At 49.6% G+C, this 23,059-nt stretch overlaps 1 protein-coding gene across 1 annotated transcript; it reads right to left on the bottom strand.

The window, feature by feature from the left end:
* Positions 1 to 151: 151 nt before the first annotated feature.
* LOC140112548 (ubiquitin carboxyl-terminal hydrolase 24-like) lies at positions 152 to 23,009 on the bottom strand (the record flags this gene model as incomplete). The annotated part of the gene is made up of 18 exons (XM_072132530.1): positions 22,596 to 23,009; positions 9,694 to 9,859; positions 9,135 to 9,202; positions 8,139 to 8,282; positions 7,938 to 8,060; positions 7,442 to 7,477; positions 7,220 to 7,285; positions 6,794 to 6,859; positions 6,122 to 6,196; positions 4,665 to 4,823; positions 3,594 to 3,708; positions 3,406 to 3,509; positions 2,847 to 2,954; positions 1,227 to 1,322; positions 991 to 1,152; positions 703 to 810; positions 458 to 607; positions 152 to 283 (listed from the first exon to the last, which is right to left on the bottom strand). Coding segments are annotated over exons 1-18 (2,124 nt in total), but the record flags the coding sequence as incomplete, so codon positions are not given.
* Positions 23,010 to 23,059: the final 50 nt, after the last annotated feature.

Genomic DNA, 23,059 nt, shown 5'->3' with positions numbered 1-23,059 from the left:
GGGCATTTATCACCACTTTATTACTTCTATTACTTTTTGAGACTTTTATTTCATTTCATTTTACTTTTTGGTCCAAGCTTCTAAATCAGTGGGGATGATGGATCATGGCCAGGAGATAAATGACTGCATGAAGTCCATAGAAAGGACTTACCTCCCGATCCAGCTCACAGACGTCGTGTCCCGTTACCAGACATTCCCAGATCTCTTTGGCGCGGCTCCAGCCCAGGTACAGGGTGGCTTCTTGTAGGAAAAACGCCAGGAATTTCAGATGAGCCTCCAAATACTGCAATAGTCAACAGTCAGGGTATTATTTTTTTTTCTGACAAAAAACACTTTCTAGATTAGTTAGTACATGCAGCGAGGGATGTTATAGGTTATGTATGTAAGAGAATTTCCTGAAATATATATATAATAATCTGCATTTTTTCCCTGCAGTAGGACGTTCAGTGTCAGATACCTCCCGGTAAGTGTATCTGCCGTCAACCAGAGAGGATCCAGCCAGCCCACCAGGGCCAACAGAGGAGACCGCCAAGCGGTGGCACGCAACCAAACTCGCCGTCACCAACTTCACAATCTCAAAATTCTTCTTCAGGTCCTGGATGATGCTCTGGAAATGGGAACAGGCAGAATCAATGGAAACATTCCGATACATTTAGATTGCAACAATGATTTTAGGATTTTTTTAAAAAAAATTTGATGTACCTTGTCTTGCTTTTGATAGGTTTGCTTGTTGAAAGAGCGAGTTATCTCGTGGAGCTGGCGTAAGGCGGGCACCACCCACACCACCTGCGGGTTGTTGTGCTGAGATGACTGCAATGGAGAAGAGAAAATCCTTGAGTAGGGACTTCTCATGTACTGGGTATGAAGGTGGACATGAGCACATTCAAGGGCTCAGCTTATTGAATAGGCAGCGACCACTACGTACAGATGGCACAGCAATGTAGGTGCCCGCTGCTTCCCTGATCAATGACGTTTCCCTCCATCTCTCACCTTCTTGATGTCCTCTATGCACTTTATGATGTAACTCTTCTTGACGGTCTCTTTCACTGCATAGGCGTCACTAAGGATTGTCAGGTGCTCCTCTAAGGCTTGTTGGATTAGGTTTGATGGTAAGTTGGGCAGGTGGGCGAGATCCCATAGGACTTCTAGTACCTGTAAGAAGATTGGGGTGAGTTGTGCGGCCACCGCTATCATTAGAGTGCATCTTATTAGCTCTGGACGGTCACCTTTCCGGTCGTGGTCTCGTTACGAGCTTCTCTTCCGATACGGCCTATGAGGCTCAATAACTTCTGCCGAACCCGGTCCGCCTCTGTCTCCCAACTCTGAGTAAAGGAAAGGTTCACAGATATGAATGGAAAACACTATACAAGGTAAAAACAAAATGTCTGGCACCAATGGGGCTCACTACACGCGGGTAACTCATAACATATCATTGTCAAACCATAATGTGATATAAACAGCGTGTATCAGGCCTCATGTATACATGACAGCACCAACACTGGTGGAGCCATGTCCTATAGCATGCATCAGGCCTCATGTATACATGACAGCACTGACACTGGTGGAGCCATGTCCTATAGCCTGTATCAGGCCTCATGTATACACGACAGCAGTGACACTGGTGGAGCCATGTCCTATAGCATGTATCAGGCCTCATGTATACATGGCAGTGACACTGGTGGAGCCATGTCCTATAGCATGTATCAGGCCTCATGTATACACGACAGCAGTGACACTGGTGGAGCCATGTCCTATAGCATGCATCAGGCCTCATGTATACATGACAGCAGTGACACTGGTGGAGCCAAGTCCTATAGCATGCATCAGGCCTCATGTATACACGACAGCACTGACACTGGTGGAGCCATGTCCTATAGCATGTATCAGACCTCATGTATATATGGCAGCAGTCACACTGGTGGAGCCATGTCCTATAGCATGCATCAGGCCTCATGTATATATGGCAGCAGTCACACTGGTGGAGCCATGTCCTATAGCATGCATCAGGCCTCATGTATACATGACAGCACTGACACTGGTGGAGCCATGTCCTATAGCATGTATCAGACCTCATGTATATATGGCAGCAGTCACACTGGTGGAGCCATGTCCTATAATGTGCATCAGGCCTCATGTATACACGACAGCACTGACACTGGTGGAGCCATGTCCTATAATGTGTATCAGTCCTCATGTATACACGACAGCACTGACACTGGTGGAGCCATGTCCTATAATGTGTATCAGTCCTCATGTATACACGACAGCACTGACACTGGTGGAGCCATGTCCTATAATGTGTATCAGTCCTCATGTATACACGACAGCACTGACACTGGTGGAGCCATGTCCTATAGCATGTATCAGGCCTCATGTATACATGGCAGTGACACTGGTGGAGCCATGTCCTATAGCATGTATCAGGCCTCATGTATACACGACAGCACTGACACTGGTGGAGCCATGTCCTATAATGTGTATCAGTCCTCATGTATACACGACAGCACTGACACTGGTGGAGCCATGTCCTATAGCCTGTATCAGGCCTTATGTATACACGACAGCACTGACACTGGTGGAGCCATGTCCTATAGCATGTATCAGGCCTCATGTATACATGACAGCACTGACACTGGTGGTTCCATGTCCTATAGCATGTATCAGGCCTCATGTATACATGGCAGTGACACTGGTGGAGCCATGTCCTATAGCATGTATCAGGCCTCATGTATACATGACAGCACTGACACCGGTGGTTCCATGTCCTATAGCATGTATCAGGCCTCATGTATACATGACAGCAGTGACACTGGTGGAGCCATGTACTATACCTTGGGACACATTACCTTCTGAATAAGCTGAAACAAATGGTTGAGTTGCTCTGAGCTGAACTTTGCCGCTGCTGCAGCGATGATTGTGTGGATATTCTCGATCACAGTGGATGACTGTCCCGACTGCTCCAAGAGAAGAAAGATATAGATCGATATATTACCTCCATAATCAAACACTTATCTACTTTTCACAGGATATTCATTAAAAAAAAAACCTCAAAAAGTTAGATTAGATTAAATACAACTACTAGAAACTCCAATAAAAAAAAAAAAATAGTGAAATGGATTTAAAATCTTTTGAAAACATAGAAAAAAGTTAAAATCCAAAACATGGGAATAAAGGGTGGATTAGTTACTTGCTGAATGTGAACTTCTGTCCATGGTTTAAGAAGTTTTTGAATACATTTTGCGATTGTTAATTGGAATTTCTTAGAGCAGGATTTAATTTTGCTTTGAGTTTGTAGGTCTGGAACCTGAAGCCCAGAAACTTTGGTGGAACATCTGATAAATCCCAGGCAAGAAGGACTTCTTCCCTTTGTTGTAGTATATGACAATCAATCAAAAACACTATTACCTGAATGTTCCATATTTTGGAAAGTTCATCTAAGGACAATTTACTGCCCAGCAGTTCAATGATTCCCTTTATGCGGTCACAGTACTGTGCTTGGTCGATGTTACCTGTGGGGAGAGAACGATAAGACTGTATATGTTACTACACTGTAACGAAAGTCCAGCTGTGCACATAGTGGATGCGGTACACACCTTCCAGTGCTATTGACAGGACAGAGTTCTCCACCAGCCAGTCTAGTAGCCGGTCTGTGTCTATGGCGTTCTTCACAGATTTGGATAAAGTGCTGTCCTCAATCAATTTGGTTACCTGAAACAGAAATTTAGAAATGTATAATAGATGAAAATACATACAGGCAGTCGCCTACTGAAGGACACCTGACTGTTTTAGAGTGTAATTCTGATGTACATATGCACCTGATATGATCACATGATTAATCATGTTGTCTCTATATATGGAATGTTGGATTTATCCCATTGCTTGAGAAAGGCTCCTGAATAGGGTCCGAAAAGTTGCACTTGGGTAAATAAAGCACCCACCCGTTTTTTACACTATGTTTGGTGTGCAGTCTCATTTTAGGATTGTAGAAGTCTCTTCACTGACTCCTCACCAAACAGAGCGCCCTCCATTGTGAAGTGGCTTATCTAGGTATTGCAATAATCTGCGACGGATGATATAATCCTCAAGGCAAGTCATCAATAATTTAGCCCTGGGAATCTCATTTAGATACATTTTTGTTTTCTTGTTTATTTTTTTTCACGAACTTTGTTGCTTTTTACATCATGAAGCTACAACTTGTCATCTGATCGGCTTGTTACAATGTATCAGGATAGATAATGTGAATAGCAAATGTCATTGCATAGACTGACACAAAGTAACAGCTGTGATGGCAGAGAAATGAGACATATAAGCAGGGGATTTCCTTCTTTGCACTAGAACGTTACGTAGTTTGAAGCAAATCAAGTGTAGGACGTCATACGGTGGACATGAAATATTCAGGCATCACTAAGGCCACGTTCACGCGTTGTATTTTGAAAAGCGTTACAGCAGCAGGGGAGGGGTGATATGCCGAATTACATTACTGTTAACATTTGCTCTTACAAAACGCAATGTAAACGCAACGTTACCGCATGTGTCAACAATTATGTAATTTGGCAAATCTCCTCTCCTCCGCTGTTGTAAAGTGTTTCAAATTGCAATGTGTGAATGGGGCCTCAGAGATCATGCAAGTCCTGGTTAATGGCAGGGACATGGGGGTCACTTACTTCTTTCAGAGAGTTCATCTTTGCGCTGAAGTGAGGAGACTTGAGCATTCGCAGTAAGATGTCCAGCCTGAGGTCGTCCACCACGTTCACCAGGTCTGGCTGGAAACGCATGCACAGTAATTTAATGGCAGAGAGGAGCTCGGGGATACTGACCAGCCGCTGCGGGGGAAGAGCCAAGGACAATGTGTCAGACAACGCACCCTAAAACTACAGACATACAACCTCCTACACATTATACAAGTCCCTGCACAGAGATCCAGCCATGATTAGGGTCAAGACACCGAGGAGCCATAGCCCGGCCGCATAATTCACATATAATCACCCAGATTATGTCATAACAGAGGACCTGCAGGCCTCACAGGTACTAATAATAGTGCAGACAGTACGGTGCAATAAGATAACAATCAGGAGATTTCCCAATAGTCAAGTGTTAGGTGATTTCCAATGACAAAAACAAAACTGAAAGGGAATCCATCCAGACTGCAGCCAGTGTTATGTACTGTCCCTGAAGTGATGTGTAATCAGACTCGATGTTAGTAGCAGCAGGACAGTCCTATATAGATTAATATTCCTGGATTGTAGCCTCACCAAGCGCACTGGGGGCATGTTTTCACACTGCTGTGAGCAGACAATGTTAGGTAATGTCCCTGGAGAGATGAGTAATGAGACCTTTGTGTTTGTCATTAGTAGCAGCAGGACTGTGATATATGGATTTATATTCCACGATTGTAGCTTCTCCTTCTCCAAGTAAAACATGTCCTCACACTGCTCTGCGCACTCGGCACTGAACTTCTTCACAGCACTCTATCCATTGCATTGCAGTGTGAGGACATGTTCCCAGGACACTTGGAGAAGCTACAATCCGAAAATATAAATCCATAAATACCGTATGCCGTCCTGCTGCTACTAACAACATACATGAAGGTCTGATTACACATCTCTCCAGTGACAATAACCAACACTGGCTGCAGTGAGCACAGAGCACAGCAGTGTGAGGACACACACCCAGTGCATTACAGTTCTGCTGCTACTAACAACATACACCAAGGTCTTATTACTCATATCTCAACATTATCAGCAGTTTTTCATTTTTCAAAACTCCAGATTGCTTCCCTTTAAGTATTAAAGTAATTTTTCTAATAGATAATAGGGTAGCACCTCTGTTACAATGTTACTTACTGGATGAATTCTAGTAAAGAGTTTTTAAAGATGATTTATAATAATATGAACATTTGATCAGGTCATTTTAAGTAGTGTGTTACAAGTATTTGGACAAACAGAGCTAAACAATTCTGCTCTATAGATACCTGGTTACTATGTATCACTACTAATAATGGTCTCCATCTCCAGCTCTGACACACTGCAACAACCCATCAGCTGTGTGAGCTGCTTTCTATAAAAGGTTCTTATTCTAGGAATGTAAACTAGAATTCCCAGCGAGATGCACATAACCTCACCTTGTCCTTGAGGTCCTTCTCCTCCACGTTCTGTACGTATTTGATCATGTTGTGTATCACCCGATCCAGCATTGGCTGAGGGGGAGGACATAAGGCACATGTCACAGAGTAGATGCACACAGACATATCATAGCGAGCGTAGCCTGTAGTGTAAAGTATGGAGGTCATACCTATACACTATATAACAGATCGCTAGGGGTCAGGAGACTAGTAGCTACTCACATTATGGGGCAGCACAAAGTCATGACTATCCCTGTAGAGTGAATGGAGAGCTGGGCACACATGTGGACTGCTGCCAGGGAGTAATTAGGAGCTTTTGGTCTTCCCTCAGTGTATCCTTATGTATCTTTCAATGGGACAAACCCTTTCACACAATTGCAATTTAAATGTAAGCTTTACCTTAGTGTTTTACACATCAATCAGGATGAGAACCTCCATGCTTTATACTGCAGGCTGCATTTAGAGAGGTAGAAAACAGTGCAAAAGCAGCATAAAATTATGTATGTGGGGTATAAAAAAAAAGGAGAGAACACAGCGATTTTCATTAGAGGGGCAGAACATTGTTCTTTCAGGATAGCTGTGGCCCCTGCATAACGGCAGCCAGACCCTACTAATCGAACTTCTAGTACTGGAAAAGGAGTCTCATGTCAGAGATTTTTAGCGGCCACTTACCTGTACAGTAGAGGAATTGAGGTATTCTGCACATACGCCAAGAGGTTGAACCAATGCTGACACTTCCTAGAACAGTAAAGAACAGAAAATCACATTTTATCACAAGAAGAATCCCCGGCAGTGGTCGTCACCCAGGGGTGCATCATGTCCCCTCTGCCATCAAACAGCTTGACCCACACAAGTCAGCCCCAACAATTTGCATTTGATCTCTCTGCGGAAATGAGGATAACACGGAGTCTTAGACCAACCCCTTTCATACAACTAGTCCATCTATAAATGTCCACTGCACTGTTACAATGTATCACTGCAGGTTACAAGAAGCAGCAGGACATTTTTTTTACTGACAACAAGAAGAGGTTTTGTAAAATTCTGTGATATTAGAAAATTTGATCACAATGCCATTTAGAATTAAGTAAATAGATTTACCGCCAGTTCGATTTCATCAGCGTTCAGTTTCGCCTGAATTGCTGTGAGACCGCCAAGTTCTCCGAACTGCAGAAACAAGAATAACCGGACACAACATCAGCAAGTGCTCAAGTATGGCTCCAGGCATGTATCCTGCCCCCCAGCACGAGGAGACAACTCTCATCCTCACATTGCCAGGTAGGATCCCTTCAAATAAGTTAAAGCATAAGATTGTGTCCTTACCCTATTCACGAGGTCCACCAGCCAGCCGTGCGGCTCCTGTAACGACACAAGAGAATGGTACAATGACCTGGGCTGTATATTATATATATATTGTGTTACATCATATCGTATATGGTTTATAATACATTGTATAATATTGCACTGTTTACATTATATGGTATCGTATGTATAAGGCCACATTCACACGTTGTACATACATCCCCCATAGGTCGGCAATTGGCGCATGTATAGCATACATCGCTATGAAGAGGGTCCTCCTCTCCCGGGCACCATCATGTATATAGTATAAGGCTATATTCACATGAACGTGTGCCCGCCGATATAATGAACTGTATACATTATATGATATTGTAGGGATTGTATACATTGTGTTGTATTGTACTGGATACATTATGATTTTGCACACATTATATAATCTTGAATATATTTCACAGTACAAAGGATGTGGTACCGTAGGATTGTATATATTGTATACTGTTCCTTCTATAACCCATACCTTCTGCAAGGCGCTGGCCGGGGACACGGCATAGGTGTTTCCCTCTCCAAAGACATCGGTCCAGTTCTTCTGACACATCTTCATCCGATTCTTGAAATGATATTCATTGTCGGGGTTAAAGGCCTGGAACACAAGATCATTATTTATCCAGAACTATCCGTGTAGCTCCCTGCATCTCCCAAACAAGGCCAGAAAACCTACCACAGTGAGGACCCCCAGGAGCCCGGTGGGGATGGGATCTTGTTTGATCCGTTCTGCTACTAGATCCACCAGCAGCATCAGCATGTTGTAGATCCCCTCGTGGATCTCCGTTCCCCATTTGTGGACAGCACTGGATGTCAGCAGCTGCGAGAAACCAGAGGAAAGTCAGAGCCTTCAGACCCCGGCTGTAAGGTCATAGATTGTCACATATGCAGGACGAGCCCTGTCCACAGACTACAGAGGGTCCTGTACCCAGCTGGATCCAGAGCCGTCAGTCATTACCAAGATCGGCTCTAGTTCTGGAGAATTCTGTATCTTCATGATACAACAATAGGCACGGCTAATGAATAAAATGGGGGAACCCAGCAACCGATCCAGGACTGGTCCCAATTGGGTTTTCTTAAAAAGAGCCGGGCAGATGATAAATGTATGATCACATGGGGTCCAGTAGTCGGGGTTAATGCAGAACAGATACTGCCTTATACTGAAGACTTGCAGGATCAGCTCACTCTGGAGTCCGCTCCATAGTATCTATGCAATCATGGAAGCAGTACAGGGTAGAGCTGAGCTCGTGGGACGTTCGGAGTTACAGTTGGGTCGAATGACCCAGACATATGGCTCGATTGGCGGCCAAACAATCCAAGAAAATCGACGCCCCAGCAACTAGCCAAACCGGCAATATGTCCGGGTCGCACGGCCAAACCCAAACGCTGGGTCCACTCATCTCTAGTATAGGGCAGTATAGGGCCACTTACATTGTACTGTTCTGGTTTGTTTGGGGCGGGTCTTGGCTATAGGACCCCACATGATCAGATATTAATCCAAGATCCTGTGGAAAGGGGAATTATGTCCATTCAAATAATATCTTACAATAACCTGCGGTTGTTATCCATCAGGTTTTCTAGATTATAGGAACCTCACTGTAGACAGATCCAATGCAACAAAACAGAACCAAAAGCCTGAGAATCCCCAGGAGCCTCCAGGTACAACATTTACCTTCTTAAAAGCCTCGGGCATACATCTCTCCATGAACCTCTTGCAGTTTTCATCAGAGTCTGACAGACCTGTAGAGAGAAGGAGGTCATCATATGATGTGTTATAGAGCAGGATGACATCACTCCTATGTATGATGTCAGCGGGTCCCATGATACATTACATTTTAGTGACTGGTACCGTGCGTTTGTATCTCTGCTATCCTGCTCCATCACCTTCTCTATGTATCCGTAGCCTTACACAGCACTGCCAATAACTTGGTCTTATACTGGAGTGTACAGCCACAGGGAGACCCCAGACTAGATCCAAACTGGGGTGACCCAAGTGCAATGTAGATGCTGGGTGTTGTAGTGCACAAACAGGGCACCATAGACACAGCAGCTGTTCCTCATGGGACACGGGATATGTTATTTTTAGGTGCTGGACGGAGGCTACCGAGATTATTCCAGCTCCCTGCAGGATACATGAAGACTCAACCCCACAGCCAAACTATGGCCTCCGTATAAAGGTGCCAATGTTATAATGTTAGCGATACAGCCCGGTCATTAAGAGGTTAACCTACCGAGCTTGGCCAGATACGTGGAGGCGATCAAGCACTTGCCCAGGGACTCCTCTCTCTTGTAGGGGATGGACCAGTGGTCGGTGAGCACCCGGCTCTCCAGCTCGTACAGGTTTGTGGTGGGGAACTCGATGCTTTCTCCAGAGCAGTTTCCATTCTCATCGTTCTTCTAAAATTAACAAAAAATTTTAAAGAATTAAAAAAGAAAAAAAAAAAAAAAAGCTTATTAAAATGAAACAGTTATTCAAAAAATCCCAGTATAATGTGTGCCGTCCATCAGACTGATACAATCTCGTAATGTTTCTATTGCCCGATACATTGTAACGATGGCCTCACCTATGGACACAATGTTCTGTGTGATCGTATACAACAGCAGGACGTTTCTATTCACTGACACGGATCAGAGGCACTGACATGTATGACACGCATCACGTCTCACTCTCAGAGAATGGGTTAGATTTCGGGGATTATTCTTGCAAAGATTTTGTGACGTTCACTCCCTGATTCTACTGTCAAGGTTACTGAATGTATCACAAAACAGATCCAAATCTACAAAGTGCAGTAACATCTCAGGACAGTAATGTTACAGGAATCCTGGAAACCCCCCCGGGAGGTGCGAGGAGTCACCTCCTGTAAGACAGAGGGGTAAATAAGAGACCCCAGCGATGTGACGCTGCCCCCTCCCTGATCCGAAGGTCCGATGCCGTCACATGATTTGGGATGTGCTCAGGATTTTGGCAGCGGCGCAGGATTTATTCTGGGACATTGTGTGTGAATGAGGCCGCACACAGGAGCTTTGTCTGGGGGGAGAGCGAAGGGAAACGAATTGAGGGGAATAAAATTATAAAGCAATGACCTTTGTGATCCCTTTTAAGACTAGCGGAGACACCGCGATGATCCTAATAATGAAGCTGCTGCAGCGCCCCTTTGGTGCTTTGTACACTACACCACTATAGCCTGCACGGCTGCACCATACACTGGACCTGCAGATCAACGCCTGGGACAATATGCATCTGAGCCGTTGCTCACCCAGCTTTCCCAGACTCCAGAACGGGAAGGCAGCAGGACTGTGGGAGTAGGCCAAAGACAGACAGTAATTCTTGAGGACAAGCTCACCCAGCTTTCCCACAGTCCTGTCCACACAAAAGGCACATTGGAGAAAGGTCAGGAACCTAGGAAAGCTGGATAACCCCCCAGGTATGGGAGCTGCTGTTTATCACAGAGGGGGGCGCAATGCACGTAACACACATACAAATGCCTGCATTATCCATTGGGCGGCTGCAGGTGACATCCACTGCTCCTCCGGGCACTGACAGGCGGATTTATCCGATGTCTCATTCACACTGAGCCCATTGATTCATCCGTCCGCACAGCTGGAGGAACAGAGACGCAGTGTAACAAGTCGCCGAACCGCGGGAGAGCGACACAGACCGGGCGCTAACTACAACGCCACAAAGAGCGTATTCTATCACATCATCCAGGACGTCCGCTCACTCACCCCAATCATCCATTATCAAACCTACAGCTGCTTATAACGATAATGAACAGAATGCGACATCCACAGTAAAGACTGACATCACCTGAGCAATAACAGCAACACATCTATAATGTCTACTACAACATGATCACATATACATGTACGTGTCCGGGATACCCCATTAACATCAGTCTGGTATCAGAGGTCCCCGGGCCCCAAACCTTAATATAAGAGGACAATCCCTTAATGTGATCAAACTGCTGTGTCCAGAGACTGTGCAATGTTTACTCTGGAGAGAAGAGAAGATTACACAACAGTCTCACATGTCACATCCCAAATATATCATATACAGAGACCAGGAGGAGGAGGTCGCCCCCACTGCACCAGCAGCAGAAAAGTGAGTGCAGCTCTGGGGTATAATACAGGATGTAACTCAGGATCAGTACAGGATAAGTAATGTCATGTATGTACACAGTGACTGCACCAGCAGAATAGTGAGTGCAGCTCTGGGGTATAATACAGGATGTAACTCAGGATCAGTACAGGATAAGTAATGTCATGTATGTACCCAGTGACTGCACCAGCAGCAGATAGTGAGTGCAGCTCTGGGGTATAATACAGGATGTAACTCAGGATCAGTACAGGATAAGTAATGTCATGTATGTACACAGTGACTGCACCAGCAGCAGAATAGTGAGTGCAGCTGTGGGGTATAATACAGGATGTAACTCAGGATCAGTACAGGATAAGTAATGTCATGTATGTACACAGTGACTGCACCAGCAGCAGAATAGTGAGTGCAGCTCTGGGGTATAATACAGGATGTAACTCAGGATCAGTACAGGATAAGTAATGTCATGTATGTACACAGTGACTGCACCAGCAGCAGAATAGTGAGTGCAGCTCTGGGGTATAATACAGGATGTAACTCAGGGTCAGTACAGGATAAGTAATGTCATGTATGTACACAGTGACTGCACCAGCAGCAGAATAGTGAGTGCAGCTCTGCGGTATAATACAGGATGTAACTCAGGATCAGTACAGGATAAGTAATGTCATGTATGTACATAGTGACTGCACCAGCAGCAGAATAGTGAGTGCAGCTCTGGGGTATAATACAGGATGTAACTCAGGATCAGTACAGGATGAGTAATGTCATGTATGTACATAGTGACTGCACAAGCAGCAGAATAGTGAGTGCAGCTCTGGAGTATAATACAGGATGTAACTCAGGATCAGTACAGTATAAGTAATGTCATGTATGTACACAGTGACTGCACCAGCAGCAGAATAGTGAGTGCAGCTCTGGGGTATAATACAGGATGTAACTCAGGATCAGTACAGGATAAGTAATGTCATGTATGTACATAGTGACTGCACCAGCAGCAGAATAGTGAGTGCAGCTCTGGGGTATAATACAGGATGTAACTCAGGATCAGTACAGGATAAGTAATGTCATGTATGTACACAGTGACTGCACCAGCAGCAGAATAGTGAGTGCAGCTCTGGAGTATAATACTGGATGTAACTCAGGATCAGTACAGGATGAGTAATGTCATGTATGTACATAGTGACTGCACCAGCAGCAGAATAGTGAGTGCAGCTCTGGAGTATAATACAGGATGTAACTCAGGATCAGTACAGGATAAGTAATGTCATGTATGTACATAGTGACTGCACCAGCAGCAGAATAGTGAGTGCAGCTCTGGGGTATAATACAGGATGTAACTCAGGATCAGTACAGGATAAGTAATGTCATGTATGTACACAGTGACTGCACCAGCAGCAGAATAGTGAGTGCAGCTCTGGTGTATAATACAGGATGTAACTCAGGATCAGTACAGGATAAGTAATGTCATGTATGTACTCAGTGACTCCACTAGGAGAATAGTGAGTCCGCACACTCCGGGGCTGGATACTCTACAGATATCATTGTGCAGTTTCTTCCTCTGCCTTTCATTTGATCATCATAAATGAGAAGTAACATAACAGGAAGTCTGCGGTGAGAGAGCGATGCGTCTCCTCTGTCCGGCCTCCGGGATGTGTTCACATGACAGATGGGTCTCAGCCCAAATTCTAGAATTTTGGGGGAATAACTTTCACCTCCTGGAGATTCTTTATACAGAAATGAGAAGCAGAAGTCACAGTATTTACCATCCGTCTCTATAGTGACTTCGACTACAACAAGTATTCCAAACCCCAGAAAAACCAGGGATACATCTGCAGAGCATCGCACCCGTGACCATCACTTACTATGAGTGGGAACTATGGGACATACACTGCAGTCTCTGTAACACACAGGAAGAGTTGTGCGAAGCTCAGCGCAAAGGCCACAGCAGTGTGAGGACACTACCCCAGTGCACTTGGAGAAACTATAATCCTGGAATATAATTCCATATATCACAATCCTGCTGCTACTAACAACATACACAAAGGTGTGATTACACATCTCTCCAGGGACAATACATAACACTGGCTGCAGTCTGAAGGATCACATGATGCATCTGCCGACCCTTAACAAACATCTAACATGATCCGACTCACTGTGTACATACATGACATTACTTATCCTGTACTGACCCTGAGTTACATCCTGTATTATACTCCAGAGCTGCACTCACTATTCTGCTGCTGGTGCAGTCACTGTGTACATACATGACATTACTTATCCTGTACTGACCCTGAGTTACATCCTGTATTATACTCCAGAGCTGCACTCACTATTCTGCTGCTGGTGCAGTCACTGTGTACATACATGACATTACTTATCCTGTACTGACCCTGAGTTACATCCTGTATTATATCCCAGCGCTGCACTCACTATTCTGCTGGTGCAGTCACTGTGTACATACATGACATTACATATCCTGTATTATACTCCAGAGCTGCACTCACTATTCTGCTGCTGGTGCAGTCACTGTACATACATGACATTACTTATGCTGCACTGATCCTGAGTTACATCCTGTATTATACCCCAGAGCTGCACTCACTATTCTGCTGCTGGTGCAGTCACTGTGTACATACATGACATTACTTATCCTGTACTGACCCTGAGTTACATCCTGTATTATACTCCAGAGCTGCACTCACTATTCTGCTGCTGGTGCAGTCACTGTGTACATACATGACATTACTTATCCTGTACTGATCCTGAGTTACATCCTGTATTATACCCCAGAGCTGCACTCACTATTCTGCTGCTGGTGCAGTCACTGTACACATACATGACATTACTTATCCTGTACTGATCCTGAGTTACATCCTGTATTATACCCCAGAGCTGCACTCACTATTCTGCTGCTGGTGCAGTCACTGTGTACATACATGACATTACTTATCCTGTACTGATCCTGAGTTACATCCTGTATTATACCCCAGAGCTGCACTCAATATTCTGCTGCAGTCACTGTACACATACATGACATTACTTATCCTGTACTGATCCTGAGTTACATCCTGTATTATACTCCAGAGCAGCACTCACTATTCTGCTGCTGGTGCAGTCACTGTGTACATACATGACATTACTTATCCTGTACTGATCCTGAGTTACATCCTGTATTATACTCCAGAGCTGCGCTCACTATTCTGCTGCTGGTGCAGTCACTGTGTACATACATGACATTACTTATCCTGTACTGATCCTGAGTTACATCCTGTATTATACTCCAGAGCTGCACTCACTATTCTGCTGCTGGTGCAGTCACTGTGTACATACATGACATAACTTATCCTGTACTGATCCTGAGTTACATCCTGTATTATACCCCAGAGCTGCACTCACTATTCTGCTGCTGTGTAGTCACTGTGTACATACATGACATTACTTATCCTGTACTGATCCTGAGTTACATCATGTATTATACTCCAGAGCTGCGCTCACTATTCTGCTGCTGGTGCAGTCACTGTGTACAATAATGACATTACTTATCCTGTACTGATCCTGAGTTACATCCTGTATTATACTCCAGAGCTGCACTCACTATTCTGCTGCTGGTGCAGTCACTGTGTACATACGTGACATAACTTATCCTGTACTGATCCTGAGTTACATCCTGTATTATACCCCAGAGCTGCACTCACTATTCTGCTGCTGTGTAGTCACTGTGTACATACATGACATTACTTATCCTGTACTGATCCTGAGTTACATCCTGTATTATACCCCAGAGCTGCACTCACTATTCTGCTGCTGGTGCAGTCACTGTGTACATACATGGCGTTACTTATCCTGTACTGATCCTGAGTTACATCCTGTATTATACCCCAGAGCTGCACTCACTATTCTGCTGCTGGTGCAGTCACTGTGTACATACATGACATTACTTATCCTGTACTGATCCTGAGTTACATCCTGTATTATACTCCAGAGCTGCACTCACTATTCTGCTGCTGGTGCAGTCTCTGTGTACATACATGACATTACTTATCCTGTACTGATCCTGAGTTACATCCTGTATTATACTCCAGAGCTGCACTCACTATTCTGCTGCTGGTGCAGTCACTGTGTACATACATGACATTACTTATCCTGTACTGATCCTGAGTTACATCCTGTATTATACTCCAGAGCTGCGCTCACTATTCTGCTGCTGGTGCAGTCACTGTGTACATACATGACATTATTTATCCTGTACTGATCCTGAGTTACATCCTGTATTATACTCCAGAGCTGCGCTCACTATTCTGCTGCTGGTGCAGTCACTGTGTACATACATGACATTATTTATCCTGTACTGATCCTGAGTTACATCATGTATTATACCCCAGAGCTGCACTCATTATTCTGCTGCTGGTGCAGTCACTGTGTACATACATGACATTACTTATCCTGTACTGATCCTGAGTTACATCCTGTATTATACTCCAGAGCTGCACTCACTATTCTGCTGCTGGTGCAGTCACTGTGTACATACATGACATTACTTATCCTGTACTGATCCTGAGTTACATCCTGTATTATACTCCAGAGCTGCACTCACTATTCTGCTGCTGGTGCAGTCACTGTGTACATACATGGCATTACTTATCCTGTACTGATCCTGAGTTACATCCTGCATTATACCCCAGAGCTGCACTCACTATTCTGCTGCTGGTGCAGTCACTGTGTACATACATGACATTACGTATCCAGTACTGATTCTGAGTTACATCCTGTATTATACCCCAGAGCTGCACTCACTATTCTGCTGCTGGTGCAGTCACTGTGTACATACATGGCATTACTTATCCTGTACTGATCCTGAGTTACATACTGTATTATACTCCAGAGCAGCACTCACTATTCTGCTGCTGGTGCAGTCATTGTGTACATACATGACATTACTTATCCTGTACTGATCCTGAGTTACATCCTGTATTATACCCCAGAGCTGCACTCACTATTCTGCTGCTGGTGCAGTCACTGTGTACATACATGACATTACTTATCCTGTACTGATCCTGAGTTACATCCTGTATTATACCCCAGAGCTGCACTCACTATTCTGCTGCTGGTGCAGTCACTGTGTACATACATGACATTACTTATCCTGTACTGATCCTGAGTTACATCCTGTATCATACCGCAGAGCTGCACTCACTATTCTGCTGCTGGTGCAGTCTCTGTGTACATACATGACATTACTTATCCTGTACTGATCCTGAGTTACATCCTGTATTATACCCCAGAGCTGCACTCACTATTCTGCTGCTGGTGCAGTCACTGTGTACATACATGACATTACTTATCCTGTACTGATCCTGAGTTACATCCTGTATTATACTCCAGAGCTGCACTCACTATTCTGCTGCTGGTGCAGTCACTGTGTACAATAATGACATTACTTATCCTGTACTGATCCTGAGTTACATCCTGTATTATACCCCAGAGCTGCACTCACTATTCTGCTGCTGGTGCAGTCACTGTGTACATACATGACATTACTTATCCTGTACTGATCCTGAGTTACATCCTGTATTATATCCCAGAGCTGCACTCACTATTCTGCTGCTGGTGCAGTCACTGTGCACATACATGACATTACTTACCCTGTACTGACCCTGAGTTACATCCTGTATTATACTCCAGAGCTGCACTCACTATTCTGCTGCTGGTGCAGTCTCTGTGTACATACATGACATTACTTATCCTGTACTGATCCTGAGTTACATCCTGTATTATACCCCAGAGCTGCACTCACTATTCTGCTGCTGGTGCAGTCACTGTGTACATACATGACATTACTTATCCTGTACTGATCCTGAGTTACATCCTGTATTATACTCCAGAGCTGCACTCACTATTCTGCTGCTGGTGCAGTCACTGTGTACATACATGACATTACTTATCCTGTACTGATCCTGAGTTACATCCTGTATTATACTCCAGAGCTGCACTCACTATTCTGCTGCTGGTGCAGTCACTGTGTACATACATGACATTACTGGTCCTGTGGCTATAGAGGGTTATGATGCTGGGAGTGCAGGCCCGGGGGCTATAGAGAACTATGAGTGCACACTCCAGCTTTTATTACGTTAAACCAAGTTCAGGACTATCTGGGTCGTCTCTACATTGCAGTTTTACATTCAGGATTAGGGGGCAGCTGGATCCTGACCCCAATATTGCAAAAATAAGGAATCTTTTTTTTCTTTTATAAACCAGAGATGTTTAGTAAAAGTTAAAAGGATCAAGTTCTCTGCTCAGTCGCTTCACACGAGGCTGAGAAGATTCCCGAGAGACGATACATGGAGTCCCAGGCGGGAGGGCAACAGACATCGTACAGCGGAGCCGCACATACAACACCGCACCCCATAGTGGCAACACGAATGTGCAACAGGATCATCTTAAAGGGGTTGTCCAAACTAAAAATACTGATGATGACGTATTCCAAGGATCAGATGTTCTTGTAGCTGATACATAGAGAATGGAACAGAAAGCAGACAGCGCCGTTCTCTGTGTAGTGGACAGAGCTAGTTAATGCAAATCAGCTTTATATCTATGAATAGGAGGTAAGTGACTCAGTTCAGCCACTACACAGGGAACGGCGCTGTCTGCTTCCATTATCTGTGGGGCTTGATGTTAATCTGATGCCCAGGACTTCATCCATAGATCAGTTATCAATGTTATTAATCTGAAAAACACCATTAAAGCCGCCACTAGGGGGAGCTACCAGTAGTCAGGGGTAATACAGGATTCATTCCCTCCCCTATAATTCAGGTGTAATACACATGTGACAGGGTGCGGGGGTCTCCTGGTGCCTCCTTCAGGGCGGCTGCGGCTCCAGTACTGAGACTATAACCAGTAACCACAGAGGAGACGTCTCTGCAGCGACAGATAGTGACACGTCCTTGCGTCAGACAACGTCCCCCGGGAGGGATCATCTGCAGAGACAAATCACAGGGGAGAAGCCCAAACTAGAGACTCCGAGGCCTTACAGGAAAAGCCAAAACATAATAATACAACACGTGTCCCGAGACTCATCCCTCATAGACCACAAATCAGCTGAGGAGTCGTTACAATGTATCCAGTGTCATACACACTGCTCTGCTGACAGCTCGCTACAATGTATCTGCTCTAGAAAATACAATGGGGCAGATTTATCAAGCTGTCTGAATGTCAGAATATTTCTAGTTGCCCATGGCAACCAGAGGAGGAGCCCCCGGCAGGCAGGGGCCGCCGCAGAGGAGGAGCCCCCGGCAGGCAGGGGCCGCCGCAGAGGAGGAGCCCCCGGCAGGCAGGGGCCGCCGCAGAGGAGGAGCCCCCGGCAGGCAGGGGCCGCCGCAGAGGAGGAGCCCCCGGCAGGCAGGGGCCGCCGCAGAGGAGGAGCCCCCGGCAGGCAGGGGCCGCCGCAGAGGAGGAGCCCCCGGCAGGCAGGGGCCGCCGCAGAGGAGGAGCCCCCGGCAGGCAGGGGCCGCCGCAGAGGAGGAGCCCCCGGCAGGCAGGGGCCGCCGCAGAGGAGGAGCCCCCGGCAGGCAGGGGCCGCCGCAGAGGAGGAGCCCCCGGCAGGCAGGGGCCGCCGCAGAGGAGGAGCCCCCGGCAGGCAGGGGCCGCCGCAGAGGAGGAGCCCCCGGCAGGCAGGGGCCGCCGCAGAGGAGGAGCCCCCGGCAGGCAGGGGCCGCCGCAGAGGAGGAGCCCCCGGCAGGCAGGGGCCGCCGCAGAGGAGGAGCCCCCGGCAGGCAGGGGCCGCCGCAGAGGAGGAGCCCCCGGCAGGCAGGGGCCGCCGCAGAGGAGGAGCCCCCGGCAGGCAGGGGCCGCCGCAGAGGAGGAGCCCCCGGCAGGCAGGGGCCGCCGCAGAGGAGGAGCCCCCGGCAGGCAGGGGCCGCCGCAGAGGAGGAGCCCCCGGCAGGCAGGGGCCGCCGCAGAGGAGGAGCCCCCGGCAGGCAGGGGCCGCCGCAGAGGAGGAGCCCCCGGCAGGCAGGGGCCGCCGCAGAGGAGGAGCCCCCGGCAGGCAGGGGCCGCCGCAGAGGAGGAGCCCCCGGCAGGCAGGGGCCGCCGCAGAGGAGGATCCCCCGGCAGGCAGGGGCCGCCGCAGAGGAGGATCCCCCGGCAGGCAGGGGCCGCCGCAGAGGAGGATCCCCCGGCAGGCAGGGGCCGCCGCAGAGGAGGATCCCCCGGCAGGCAGGGGCCGCCGCAGAGGAGGATCCCCCGGCAGGCAGGGGCCGCCGCAGAGGAGGATCCCCCGGCAGGCAGGGGCCGCCGCAGAGGAGGATCCCCCGGCAGGCAGGGGCCGCCGCAGAGGAGGATCCCCCGGCAGGCAGGGGCCGCCGCAGAGGAGGATCCCCCGGCAGGCAGGGGCCGCCGCAGAGGAGGATCCCCCGGCAGGCAGGGGCCGCCGCAGAGGAGGAGCCCCCGGCAGGCAGGGGCCGCCGCAGAGGAGGAGCCCCCGGCAGGCAGGGGCCGCCGCAGAGGAGGATCCCCCGGCAGGCAGGGGCCGCCGCAGAGGAGGATCCCCCGGCAGGCAGGGGCCGCCGCAGAGGAGGATCCCCCGGCAGGCAGGGGCCGCCGCAGAGGAGGATCCCCCGGCAGGCAGGGGCCGCCGCAGAGGAGGATCCCCCGGCAGGCAGGGGCCGCCGCAGAGGAGGATCCCCCGGCAGGCAGGGGCCGCCGCAGAGGAGGATCCCCCGGCAGGCAGGGGCCGCCACAGAGGAGGAGCCCCCGGCAGGCAGGGGCCGCCACAGAGGAGGAGCCCCCGGCAGGCAGGGGACGCCACAGAGGAGGAGCCCCCGGCAGGCACAGGCCACCACAGAGGAGGAGCCCCCGGCAGGCACAGGCCACCACAGAGGAGGAGCCTCCAGCAGGCACAGGCCACCACAGAGGAGGAGCCTCCAGCAGGCACAGGCCACCACAGAGGAGGAGCCTCCAGCAGGCACAGGCCACCACAGAGGAGGAGCCTCCAGCAGGCACAGGCCACCACAGAGGAGGAGCCTCCAGCAGGCACAGGCCACCACAGAGGAGGAGCCTCCAGCAGGCACAGGCCACCACAGAGGAGGAGCCTCCAGCAGGCACAGGCCACCACAGAGGAGGAGCCTCCAGCAGGCACAGGCCACCACAGAGGAGGAGCCTCCAGCAGGCACAGGCCACCACAGAGGAGGAGCCTCCAGCAGGCACAGGCCACCACAGAGGAGGAGCCTCCAGCAGGCACAGGCCACCACAGAGGAGGAGCCTCTACCTCTGCCCCCGGGAGTGGAGGCGTCTCGGGGAGTACAAGCTGCGGAGGCGCAGACACCCCACAGTCTGAGCACCACAAGCATCACATGGCTGAGGACACGTCACATATCAACATATCTCTCAAACCTTTCATTACAGTTCAGTCCTTATTTTTCAGCCTAAGGCTCATCCTGAGCTGCCTGCTTCCTGAATAAAATGTGAAGATTCCATTACACCCTGACAGGACACACAGGGGGCGATGTGACCTTTAAATGTCTCTATGATCGGCTCTGCACATACATGTAACACGTGGACAGCCCCCGCAGCATCAGCATCTTCTACAGAACACAGAAACAAAACCTCAGCTCTGTACAATGCAGCAGAATGCAATCTATTGTTCTCTGCTGTCAGCCAGTTCTATGCTAGGTAAAGGCTGACCGCAGGGAGACAAGTGATGAGCTCTAGAGACCATCCTGACCCCGGGGTCATCACCTCATGTCACACCGACATCACATGTATCTCAGGACGCCGCCAGGTCACATGACCGCAGATGAACAGACCTCCCAGCTGACTGTCTCCCCCCTCTAGGGGTCTGTGGTAAACGTCTGATGTGGTGTAATAGCGCAAGATCTGGGGAAGACCCCATAGACTGTGGTGCCGGAGGGGAGGAAATGACTGTACTGCACCAGGGGCTGAATTTTACTATAAAGATATCCCGCCTCCCCCCCTGGGGCCACCCCCTCCTGTCATCCCGCCTCCCCCCCTGGGGCCACCCCCTCCTGTCATCCCGCCTCCCCCCCTGGGGCCACCCCCTCCTGTCACCCCGCCTCCCCCCCTGGGGCCACCCCCTCCTGTCACCCCGCCTCCCCCCCTGGGGCCACCCCCTCCTGTCATCCCGCCTCCCCCCCTGGGGCCACCCCCTCCTGTCACCCCGCCTCCCCCCCTGGGGCCACCCCCTCCTGTCACCCCGCCTCCCCCCTGGGGCCACCCCCTCCTGTCACCCCGCCTCCCCCCCTGGGGCCACCCCCTCCTGTCACCCCGCCTCCCCCCTGGGGCCACCCCCTCCTGTCACCCCGCCTCCCTCGGGTGACCCCCTCCTGTCACCTCCCTCCCTCGGGTGACCCCCTCCTGTCACCTCCCTCCCTCGGGTGACCCCCTCCTGTCACCTCCCTCCCTCGGGTGACCCCCTCCTGTCACCTCCCTCCCTCGGGTGACCCCCTCCTGTCACCTCCCTCCCTCGGGTGACCCCCTCCTGTCACCTCCCTCCCTCGGGTGACCCCCTCCTGTCACCTCCCTCCCTCGGGTGACCCCCTCCTGTCACCTCCCTCCCTCGGGTGACCCCCTCCTGTCACCCCCCTCCCTCGGGTGACCCCCTCCTGTCACCTCCCTCCCTCGGGTGACCCCCTCCTGTCACCTCCCTCCCTCGGGTGACCCCCTCCTGTCACCCCCCTCCCTCGGGTGACCCCCTCCTGTCACCCCCCTCCCTCGGGTGACCCCCTCCTGTCACCTCCCTCCCTCGGGTGACCCCCTCCTGTCACCTCCCTCGGGTGACCCCCTCCTGTCACCCCCCTCCTTCGGGTGACCCCCTCCTGTCACCTCCCTCCCTCGGGTGACCCCCTCCTGTCACCTCCCTCCCTCGGGTGACCCCCTCCCTCGGGTGACCCCCTCCTGTCACCTCCCTCCCTCGGGTGACCCCCTCCTGTCACCCCCCTCCCTGGGGTGACCCCCTCCTGTCACCCCCCTCCCTCGGGTGACCCCCTCCTGTCACACACATGGCGGCGGGGTGACAGCTCTCACCTCGGGCTCCACCACCTCATGGTAGGCGGGCGGGGGGTCGAAGCCTGAGCTCCTGCTGCCGTCTCCCCGGGAGCCGCTGTCCATGGGCTCGTAGCCGTAGTCCAGGCCGGGCCGCTCGTTAGTCAGCAGGGCCACCGCCTCGTTGATGTCGTTCTTGGCCAGGCGCAGGGCCTTGCGGATGGCGCCCGGGTCGGAGAAGCCCATGCAGAGCAGCGTGGTCATGTGCTGCTCCTCCTCGGTCTCCATGCTGCCGCCCGCTCCTCACACCGGGGATCACGCCCTGAGCCTCACGGCAGAGCTCCTGTGCGCCGCCATGTTGACTGGCAGCCCGGACTGTCCGCCCCGGACACGCCCACACTCGGCTGGAAGCGAGGGCGGGGACGGATGTGTCACCTGACCGGTCACATGACCTCTCAGAACCGGATGGCCATGTTGTGGCTGGAACAATGTTTTCTCTTCCGGAG

Source organism: Engystomops pustulosus, unplaced genomic scaffold (assembly GCF_040894005.1).
Source record: "Engystomops pustulosus unplaced genomic scaffold, aEngPut4.maternal MAT_SCAFFOLD_837, whole genome shotgun sequence".
NCBI classification, from domain to species: domain Eukaryota; kingdom Metazoa; phylum Chordata; class Amphibia; order Anura; family Leptodactylidae; genus Engystomops; species Engystomops pustulosus.
The sequence above is the reverse complement of the archived record's forward strand: the minus strand, read 5'-3'. Positions and strand labels throughout refer to the sequence as shown.